Here is a 10561-nt window from a genome sequence, read left to right as displayed (position 1 = left end):
ATTGAGAGATAACGATGATGATCATCACCACACAGTCACTTTCAAGCAAGTCAAGCAGAGGCTCATGCAGGCGGGATGCGATCCAGAGGCATGCAAGCCCGACCAGGTCATCTGGCTTCACCCGTCTACCAACAAGTGGGGATTTACGGACATCTCACATTTCCGTTTATCGTCATGATGCCGTAGATACAGAATTCTCACCCCCGAGGAGTATAGGAGTCTCGAGAATGTTATGTATGCCTCTGAATATTGGGCCGGCTCTGGGCACTGGCATTGTTAGTGAATATCGATAGCTTTCCTGTATTTTCTTTCTTGTTGTTGCATTACCAATATGGATGTCCATCGCGCTACATGGCTATGCCACTAGTGATAGCTCATGAGGGCACATTGTCACTACTGGATGCATCTCAAGCTTGCACTCCTATACCGCCGAATCGGTCTGCTTGCCTTAGCTCATCTCCAGTCGTTTAACGATGCTCAGTCGCTTTACTCGTCCTCTCTACTCCACCATCTCCCGTCTCAATGTTATTGGGGCTGGCCAGATGGGTACCGGTATCGGTATTGTCGCTGCTAGGTGACGCCAACAGCAACAACGAACTGTACTGGACGATGTAGGTATGGTAAATGTGCTGTGACGATGATGGACAACTCGGCGGAGGCTCTGAAAAAATCCGAGAAGTTTGTCGAGGTATGTGGCGCTAAGTTAGATTCACGTAGAATGTAACTACACAATGTGGTGACGATCTTGGCATATGATGGTCTGATGGACCCTCAGGGCTGGTTGGGGAAGGAAATATCCAAAGGCCGAATGTCAGCCGATGATGTAACTGCTTTCCACAGTCTGGTATCTTTCGCCTCCGTGGAGTCGAAACAGGTCGGATAGTCATCTGTGAGAGCTTGTTATGATGCACATGTCCTAGGCATTGGATTCATGCGATATGGTCATTGAAGCAGTCGTAGAGAATATCGCTGTGAAGGGTCCCCTGTTTGGGATGCTATCGGAGATCGTGAAACCAGAGGTGAACTACAGGTTGTTGTTGTTGGCATGAGATGGTCCATCCTCTGTCAGTGTATTCTCGGTACTAACACAAGCAGCATCAGTATAACCAAGATAGCTGCTTATGCCAAGGGCATGGAGGATAAGGTATGCAGGTTAGCCCTGAGAGTGAGAATAACAACGATTCCTACAGGTCATCGGCACGCACTTCATGCTCCCCGTGCCTGTTATGAAGCTTGTAGAGGTTAGTTGCTGTCCCTCCGCCTCCAGTGTGGAACCTACTCTCAGGTTATCCGAGGTCTATCTACATCGGATGCGACGCACGCCACAACCCTGGATTTCGTTGCCAGTCTGGGGAAGACTGCCGCTACCAGTCTGGATCGTCCTGGCTTCATCGCGAACCGCCTTTTGATGCCGTAATTCGGAGAGCTCAATCCTCGTCAAAGCTTCATTCACCTTCAATAATACCGCAAGCGTGGATTAGTGATATTTAGATACATCAACGAGGCAATCATTTGCCTACAGGATGGTGTGTCGAGTAAGGAAGACATTGACACTATCATGAAGCTGGGTGGGTATCCTATTGTGATCAAGACACGAGTGTCTGGGTCAACTATCGAACATCATCATCATCATCATCATCATCATCATCATCATTCGCAGGCACCAACGTTCCTCTTGGTCCTCTAGCTCTTGCGGACTTGATTGGCCTCGACACTTGCTTGTTCATCATGCAAGTTCTACACCGGGAGCTCGGCGATAAGTAAGCCACACTTCTTCTGACTTTGCTGATGTGAAGTGAGTTATTCGATGGCGGTCTGTACGACCCTTCGTATACTCGGTCACTCTTTGCCGAATGCCTCGCCTGTAATTCACAGGTATAGACCTGCCCCTCTGTTGCAAATGCACGTTGACGCTGGTCACTTGGGGAAGAAGACAGGGCAAGGTTTTTACACATATTGAACGTGGTATCCCATGATTTTATAGCGCGATTGTTTCTTTGTACGTAGTGATTTGGATTATGAAGTTGACAATGCAATAGCGTGGCAGGCTCTGACGTAACCACCTTAGCACGGCCCGTCGTGGAGTTACTGGTCCCAAGGCAGGGGCAAGACGAAATGTTGAGATTAAAATGATTCGCCTACGAGATTTGCACAGTTGTGGGGTGTGAGTTTCCCGCTCCTTCCCATATACGAGTGATGCTTCCGAATATTCATTCCAGTTTATCTTTGCTCATCACTATATCTAAGCCCCGTTGAAATTCCAGCATGAAACGTTACTTAGCTCAAGCAATACTGGACTTCTCAGTCTGGGTAAGAAAAATGACACTTCTTAGATATGTAGGCTTGGTAGTACCAAGTTGGTACCACCGCTACATCGGTCTAGCGAGAGGTGGTTGGATATCGAGGAACCTCGAATGACAGTGAGAGTCCATGAAGTGTGATGACGACTTCCTAAGGCGTCTCCTCCCTGTCGTGCAGTGACCAATGGGCAGCACTCAAGATCAATGCTTGGAGGCTTGTCACAGAATGAGAATAGCTCACAGCGCCACCAGCAATATGAGGATAATGATGTTGATTCAACATCATGATCCACCGAGTTATACGTGGTCTTCAACATTGTTGAAGACCAAGTATAACTCGGTGGATCATGAAGCTGTAGAGTGACTAAGGCGAGATTATCATGCCATGACGTCCACAATGCACGTCCACAATCATTGTTGGTGCTATCCCACCTTGGTCACCGGGCGACAATCGCTTGAGGACTCCAACACGCTCCTCCCGCGGGGGTTGTGATACCGACTCCATTATCTACCTCCCCTCAACGCATTACATCAAATCAATTGATAAATGCAGAAAAGTGTTTGAGTCACGCGTTCAGTCTGGTCGCGAGATTATTATATATATCATAACACGCTTGTCGGTTTGCACTATGGCAATATGTCATCATTACAAGGTCTGGTGTGCGTGAGATTACCCGCTGAATTTAAGCGTGTAAGTCAGGGGAGGAAAACTCACAGTGCAGGCCTTGATCGCATGATAACCATACAGGACTACGGTAAGTACTGGTTAATACTAATGACCCCATTTGAAATTCGAATGTGGTGAATCCTAACTGGCATTCTATGAGGTGCTGTACAATGAAGGGGAGCAATAGTTGGTGCCATCGAACTAACAAGAACAAAGACGACGCTAAGTGTCGAAACAAGCCACTCAGTAGTAAGTTCTTAACCACCGTCATCCAGTCTGTGATAGACAGCACCAACACCAGCACTGCTTGTTGCTGCTGTTGCCACTGGTGTGATGGGGGCTCGATGCTGAGGCACTGGGCAGGTTATCTGCTCCTCTATAGTGTGTCGGGGAGAGGCTATGAGATTGTTACTTCTATAGAGAACCTGAGATAATATGATCGTCCTCATTTAACGTGAAGCACATCGTGGTGATGATAACCTTCTCGTAGTCCTTAGACTGTACAGCCACACCCCAAGCAAATATGAGTAGCAAGAGTAAGAGTATGAACCAATCTGACCACTCTGAAAAGATACCACAGTGGAGTTGTTGGTATGGTATCCCACCTACCCGATGGTGAGTCAATGATGAGGTCTAGAAGAGCATGTGAGGGTGACACTCCTCCAAATGCAAAGACGGTGCTCACGATGCCTTGGACTATGAGAGCTGCCCCCGCCAATGCGGTCGCCATTATTATGAAGGGAGCCATTGATTCGAGAGATAGTAGAGCTACAACAAGATGATAATTACATGGAAGGCAGAGAGCCAACAATAAGGCTTACCAAATATGAAGGATAGTACAGCCATACCTATGTACAGTATAAACCGTGCTATACCCCCTCCTCCACTTGCCGTGTAGAGGGAGTGCTGTGCACCACCACCATGTTTGAGTATATCGACACTCCTCGGGCCCATGAGCCATGCTATTGTCTCCTCGTCATCTGGATCCATAGGGTTGAAGCCCATGTTCTCATGCTGTTCCATTGGCCCTCCACCACCCCCTCCACCATAACCACTCTCGGATGCCATACGAGACATGATAGCGTCGAATATCCTGAGACGAGCAATCAGGATGGCAGACTGCTAGGTTGTACGCCTACACCCAGCATAGCAAACAGCCAGCCCAAGCACCAATGATCGCTACGATAAAGGGTAAACAACGCACTGCTAGTTTGCCAATTATATAGGCGGCCAGCACTGAGACTAGCAGGAGGAACATGCTCTCCAACACATTGTCATGGGGTAAGATTCCCGTCAGAGGAGTACCTAAGAATTGTTGTTAGTAGAAGCACAAGTGTATAGAACCATGGCACCAGTATCGTTCCAGTCCTGATAGTTCGAATCTCGGAAGGCTAGCTGAGCCATCAGTTCAAATGTGACGAGACCCGAAATTAAGAAGCCGAGCAGAAAGGTACCAGGCTTGGCCATGAACAGGCCCCTGATGCAGAGAGGGACACCAATGGCAAGGAGGAGTAATCCCCCGAATACACGTGGCCTGAGGGAGGAAGATGAGGCGATGGACTGCCATGGTAGCGCTACTGATGCGGGTCGATCTCTTGACCGATAACATCAAGATTGAGTATTGGGCAAGCTGATGCTGTGGGGTTATAGCTGAGGTAGATGGAGCAACCATCTGAGGCATGAGGATAGGCTGTGGTATGGGGACATTGCCTTATCGTTTATGGCATACGGGAAGACTTCCTACCTTCAGGGTTATTATAGAAGCTTGCCTCAATGATGTGAGGTGCGCTACTAGCAGAGGCATTGCAGGGGAACTCTTGGTGCAGAACCCATCCATTTCTATCATATCTACAGTACTTCCCATCACCTGCTTTGTGTGTGAGTCGTACCCCTACCGACCTGACAAGCAGTCGTAAACGAGGGTTCACTTCGGGAGGTAGAAGGACTCATTAATGCCATGAGGATCGGCTAAGTGCCAGTCGGTGTTGTCCCAACCCCCTATCCGCACTAGTTCCCCAGTAGGAAGCTTGAGCACACCAACAGTAGCGTTGTCAGAGCCACTAGCCATGGATGGTACACTCTGTACACCTGCTACTGCAGTGATTGTGAGGAGCTAGGAGTAGACACCCACCTTGGCAAACACTAGCTATGATCGTAGCATTACCAGTGTACTCTCCAATGGTGATGTTATTAAGGGCTGCCTCGGTGTCTATCGCCCGAGCTAGTGGCTTGAGATTGAAAACACTGCTATGAAGACCCACAGCCTAATATGAGCAATCATACTGCTGCTTACATAATACGTAATAATACTACTTCTAGGCACAGGTGCCGGGAAAGCCACCTTGCTGGTATCAGGGGTGCCCCTGTAGCGAGATATAGGGAGGTGAGGAGGAACACCCACGAGAAGGAGCTCATCATAATAACAATGCCAACCCCACTGAAGGGAAGTGATGTTGTTCACACTCTCAATGCTAACTGTAGCTCCTCCTATTCCTCTCGGCCCCTAGCTTCGGTGAACAAGACTTTCTTGAACCCTATTCCTTTTGTCATGGATAGCGGTGAAGACTACCTTAGTCAAGGTCAGTACAGCCCACTGAACGCTCGTTTTACTGATACACATCTCAGCCTTCTACATGGTCAGCGCATAGTGCTGACCATGACTAATACACACCCTACTTTTGTGCAGAAGACACATTACAACTACAATTCAACCCAGTGAAGAGGGGATAGGAAGCGATAACGACTCGGTATTAACAGTAACAAGCCTCTTCATGTTCGACAAGCTAATTCAACTTGGCGATGTGGAAGGAGACAGAGACCGAATAGCAATACCAGAACTCATGCAACAGGCATATTACGGGCCATGCTCTCTCCATAGTAGGCATATACACTAACACCATTCACCAAGGCTACGAGGCCATAGACCTTCCCACCTGTGTGCTCCGTCCCGACGACCAACGCAAGCATTTACCGACCCCATTGAGGTGAGCATCACTACTCGTCTGGGATCATCCCTAGTCAATTATTAACCACAGATAATATCTGCCCGTACAGAGCCCGGAGCCGTCACTGTAAAGTGAGCATTACGAGCCGTCAGACCTCGTACAGTATGACGAAACTTTCGTGCTAACATACTACATCTTTTGACATCATACTCCCATAGGAACTTCAATCTCGACGATGTGCTGTTCTAAGAAATTCGATTTCGACAGCTCGTTGATAAAGGATTCCTGGTATAAGCCTTCCGAGGCCCGCTAAACTGCCCAGGCGCCCAGAGAACTGCTCGACCGCCTCTAAAATTCCTTTTTCGCCTTTAAATCTTCAAAGTCCGTCTCTAGCCCGAAAGCGGAAATTTTGACCTTACATTGTCCGATCACATTTGTTAGGAACCCCCCAGACCTATGCACTACATCAACCTGTATCCGATCATGGCTATACTTAGAAACATTGGTCTATGACGAATGCTGGCGTATTCCATACAGTGTAGGCTGCTATGTATTGTCCTTCATATTACTTCTATACACAGATATTATGGTGAATTCGCTAAGGAATTCCCATCGCGATGGTGGTTCGTAGCTGAGAAGCCTTTCTAGGTTGGCGCTCCTATCCTGGTACTTGGTGTTCTATGTCTGGGCCATATCATATAGACCATGGGGCAGGTAGGTGTTAGATTGAAGAGGTACACCCCTGAATGGGTAGAGGCTCCCAAGGAGAGGGAGAGGGCTAAGAATACTAATCCCATTATTATGCATACCACACCTTCACTACATCTCGAATGTTGTCTGTAGGTATCTCGATCGTCGCCCTGCTGAGCGTGGTCCATTTTATCTCATGTCTAGCGTACTTCCATATCATCCCCAAATTGCTATCCCAACGACCAACATCAGAAATCGAACACTATATCTCAGACCCAACACCATAGTAATCATGGGATCGATACAACGTGCACATGAGTGAGAATTCATATGCAGCCTCCACTGGAACTCAACCAAGCAGTGATGCGGTAGACACTCTCTTTGAGAGAGGTGTAGTAGCCACATTAATACGATTTACAGGCAGCAACGTACTATGAGTATGAGCTCTGCAACCTCGATAGTGCTACATGTGCTAGTGAGATTCGACAGAATCGCTGCTATCACAGCGGATAAGATGCTGAAATGTGAGGTCCTAATGATGATAAAAATATAGACAGATGATAGTGGTCTATGATGGTTAGTGGTAATAGTACCACCCTTGGCACAACTTCAAAACCCCAGCCTAAGTATGGTATACTAAACCCAAACAGGTAGTGGTAATGAGCATGATGCACAACAGCAACGGACTACCGAGGACAAAGCCTGGGTCATACTAACAACGATAACAACAGTGCTAACAACTGCTACTCGCCGACATACTCCGCCTATCCTCGTAATCACAGCAAGATGAAATCATGAAGCTCAGCATCGCCCAGGTCGAGGGTGGGAGGTGATGCCTCAGCATCATAATCAACAGTGCTATCATATAGGAGTGTCCAATCACCCTCCTCCTCCTCCTCCTCTTCATTAGTGATACCATCATCCTCCTTATCCACTCCAACAATAGTATCCCTATCAGCTTGGCCTCCACTGCCAGCAGAGGAGGGAGAATCAGCAGAGTAGGCCACCGACAGAGTGTCATCTAGAGTGGAGTCCTCTTGAGTTGTATGATAAGGTGAGGAGAGAAGGCTCGTATATTGTGTTGTGGTCACTACCGGAGCCGTAATGAGAGACGCCCAGTCGATTTGAATATCATGGCGGTTGCTGATGACATGATCACCCTCATGCAGAATACTATCAGAACCCTGATGGAATGGTATGGTGTTCTCAACATAAGGAGGGAGTATGGCATGTTGTCCGAGGCTGTCATTAGATCGGGATAAGCCTTCCTCCTCCTCCTCTTCATCCTCGCCATGATGATCAGCCATATGACTACATCCTAAGGATCTCTTATTTCTCTTCATCATATCATTAAGCATGTCAGTGATAGTATTCACGCTATGTCGACGATGTGTATTATCATCTAAGTGGTTGCCAGAGTGCGACAGCAAGTTGTGTTGCATAAAGTCCTCCAAGATGAGAGCACTCATACCATCATACTCCCATTCTACCGACGAATGGTGATGGTGGTGGTGGTGGTGGTGGCCACCGTCGGTGTCATCATCATACGCAAACCATCTAAGAGAAGTACTATGTAGGATAGAAAGTCCGGGATAAACTTACACTGGGAAGGCTGTAGTAGTGATAGTAGCAGGTGACATTATACGCAGTACGAGATAGAATGGTCGGCTTAGTGATGAACAATAAACTGTGATACTACTATTATCCCAATAACACAAGAAGACCTGTAATAATGCTACCGGTTACCCCTAGCTTTCCTCGCCATCAACATCCTCACAGACTGCTCTACTACTAAGTGACTATTACTACTATCCAATGATGATGACGATGATCGCCCTCCCTTGTTCTTCCTCCTCGTCCCAAATATTGGCTCTGATAGCTTCTTTGCTTTACTTATAGCAGTGTTCACGTGATGTTCATTGGTCTTGAACATACCAGCCCTCCTCAGTCTTGCAGCTTCACGTGTATCCTCCTCATCTGCATCAGCTAGTATCATACCTTACCACCAATCATCATAAATAATAATATCAAATACTATATATATGGTCTCACCAAAGTTATGCTTCTTCTGCCGTCTTTTCTTCTCTTCCTCTATTATTTTACTTTCCTCTCGGAACCTCTTCCTCACTATACGACTAGCCATGTAATCATCACCATGGAGCTCATCTTCCCTTCGTAGGAGAGCTCTCAAGCCTATATACCCAAGACTAGTGATATTCCACCCGGAATAGTATCGTTATTACCATCTTTCTGATTCCTTACCCGTCCCTCATCAGTTACAGTCTTCTCCAACTTGAACATCGGATCGTTGTCCATATCCCTCCGTGTCTCTGGATCAATAACCTCAATCGTACCTATACTATCAATCCTACCTCCTCCCCATTCTATCCCCTATTACCAGCACTCTTAGGATCCCATTCCATGGCACACTTAGTGCATCCCGACTCAAGTGAGTACCCCGCATGCTCGGGGTCTGTCCGAATCACGAAGGGATTCTCACACTTCTTGCATAGGAATGTAAACTCGTATATAGGTGTTGTATAATACGAACCAACTTTCTTCTTCCGAGCGTTGAACCTTACACCCTACACAACACCCCTAGATCCTTCCCTTCACTACAATCCGCAGCTACCTGAGCCGTCCGTTGAAGACATTTGTCACATCGGACATGGAATGGCATCTCGAAACGTATTATGATGATACCATCAGATATGTACCTTCAACACATAGTTATGTATCGACGATGATCAGGAAAGGTAGTACTTGGCCCTCTTCCCCAGTGTATGGGCCTTATTGATCTTATTGATACTACCATGCCGCTCTTCATAACTGAATAGGAATGGTCGTGAGGACAAGAGAAGTTAGTACTTCTTACTCAGGTGGGAAGTAGAAGTTATCAGCGCGAGTTGCTTTGATTGCTAATCCAGACTGCGACATGAATTATAAAATAAAGATCAAAACAACTGTAGTAGACAGTGATAGGAGGATGGTAGTCAATACGGGTTTAGTTATGATTCAGTCTTCCCACACTGTCCCAGTTAATGACAGCGAACATAAGTTATAGTGCATAGCTCATCATGCAGTTTAGTAGAGACCCTCTACTGGAGAGACCCTCTACTAGAGGGCCTTGCCATATGGGAAATCCCGGCACATAGGCTATCTGTGAGGGCTGTAAGATCACGTTAGCGAGTACCAGCACCACTTTGGGCCGCTTGAAGTTTACACGTATAATCGTTTCCAAAGAAGTAGAATTACTGGGCGCGCGCTATTCAAAGATCCGGCTGGCGCACATGAGTATCGTAAAGCGGCTCGAATGGATAAGTTGTCTAACACTATCCAGAGCCGTATATTAGTCTTGTGGGAGTTGTATACATTTTCAGATTGTGGGAGTTACACGTAAATCAGGCAATAGTGTGATCAATATCTATCTCGTTGTTGTGGCACGTTGGTCCGTGAGGCTTCCGCATGCTCCGACTGCCGAACGCTACTCGCCATCGTATAAACAAGCAAAGAGAATACTTGAGCCAGATGGCTACGGAGTATACATGCAGTCACTGAATTAGCAATAATACTCAATACTCAATATATAACGAATCATCACGGCTTCGGGGCGTTTCTCCAGGGCGAGCGAGTAGACTATCACGGCTGGTCATCAGGCGTGACATGCCCCTCCCCGTAGTCCCAAGTCTCTTGAGAGAGAGCTAGCCATTCACGGGCGGACACACCTTCATCTGCAACGTCCCACACGATGAGTACACGATCATCTTCGCTTCGATCAACCAAGATGGTACCCCAATGATAATCCCGGAAGCCATCGGCGTGTGACAGCAGGACTCTAAGTCTGGCACCGACCAGAGTGGGACCTGCGTGCACTTCACAAGCAAGCTTCAACGGGTGCAGGTTGTAGTGATTCTCGATGGTGATCCTCTCTGCTCCAGCCCGTGGTGACGAGTGCAATA

The 10561-nt window shown here is 47.3% G+C and overlaps 5 protein-coding genes across 5 annotated transcripts; 2 read left to right on the top strand and 3 right to left on the bottom strand.

Moving 5' to 3' along the window:
- Positions 1 to 473: 473 nt before the first annotated feature.
- Pmar_PMAR016421 (3-hydroxyacyl-CoA dehyrogenase, putative) lies at positions 474 to 1960 on the top strand (the record flags this gene model as incomplete). The annotated part of the gene is made up of 10 exons (XM_002777628.1): positions 474 to 574; positions 616 to 688; positions 776 to 874; positions 921 to 1019; positions 1070 to 1144; positions 1191 to 1241; positions 1286 to 1413; positions 1492 to 1568; positions 1661 to 1760; positions 1876 to 1960. 10 exons carry the CDS (start codon positions 474 to 476, stop codon positions 1958 to 1960), a joined length of 888 nt encoding a protein of 295 aa, XP_002777674.1.
- Positions 1961 to 3224: 1264 nt separating this feature from the next.
- Positions 3225 to 4044, bottom strand: Pmar_PMAR016420 (hypothetical protein; the record flags this gene model as incomplete). Its single annotated transcript, XM_002777627.1, has 4 exons — positions 3225 to 3392; positions 3448 to 3530; positions 3577 to 3735; positions 3816 to 4044. The coding sequence occupies 4 exons, from the start codon at positions 4042 to 4044 to the stop codon at positions 3225 to 3227; spliced, it is 639 nt and encodes a 212-aa protein (XP_002777673.1).
- A 1192-nt stretch (positions 4045 to 5236) lies between these two features.
- Positions 5237 to 6560, top strand: Pmar_PMAR016419 (hypothetical protein; the record flags this gene model as incomplete). Its single annotated transcript, XM_002777626.1, has 4 exons — positions 5237 to 5267; positions 5337 to 5546; positions 5849 to 5951; positions 6494 to 6560. The coding sequence occupies 4 exons, from the start codon at positions 5237 to 5239 to the stop codon at positions 6558 to 6560; spliced, it is 411 nt and encodes a 136-aa protein (XP_002777672.1).
- Positions 6561 to 7378: 818 nt separating this feature from the next.
- Pmar_PMAR016418 (hypothetical protein) lies at positions 7379 to 7960 on the bottom strand (the record flags this gene model as incomplete). Its single annotated transcript, XM_002777625.1, has 1 exon — positions 7379 to 7960. The coding sequence occupies one exon, from the start codon at positions 7958 to 7960 to the stop codon at positions 7379 to 7381; it is 582 nt and encodes a 193-aa protein (XP_002777671.1).
- Positions 7961 to 8088: 128 nt separating this feature from the next.
- Positions 8089 to 9539, bottom strand: Pmar_PMAR016417 (Cell cycle control protein cwf16, putative; the record flags this gene model as incomplete). Its single annotated transcript, XM_002777624.1, has 8 exons — positions 8089 to 8159; positions 8496 to 8600; positions 8655 to 8795; positions 8846 to 8956; positions 9001 to 9187; positions 9235 to 9319; positions 9366 to 9431; positions 9478 to 9539. 8 exons carry the CDS (start codon positions 9537 to 9539, stop codon positions 8089 to 8091), a joined length of 828 nt encoding a protein of 275 aa, XP_002777670.1.
- Positions 9540 to 10561: the final 1022 nt, after the last annotated feature.

The sequence above is a fragment of the Perkinsus marinus genome (assembly GCF_000006405.1).
Source record: "Perkinsus marinus ATCC 50983 genomic scaffold scf_1104296951238, whole genome shotgun sequence".
Taxonomy (NCBI): Eukaryota; Perkinsozoa; order Perkinsida; family Perkinsidae; genus Perkinsus; species Perkinsus marinus.
The sequence above is the reverse complement of the archived record's forward strand: the minus strand, read 5'-3'. Positions and strand labels throughout refer to the sequence as shown.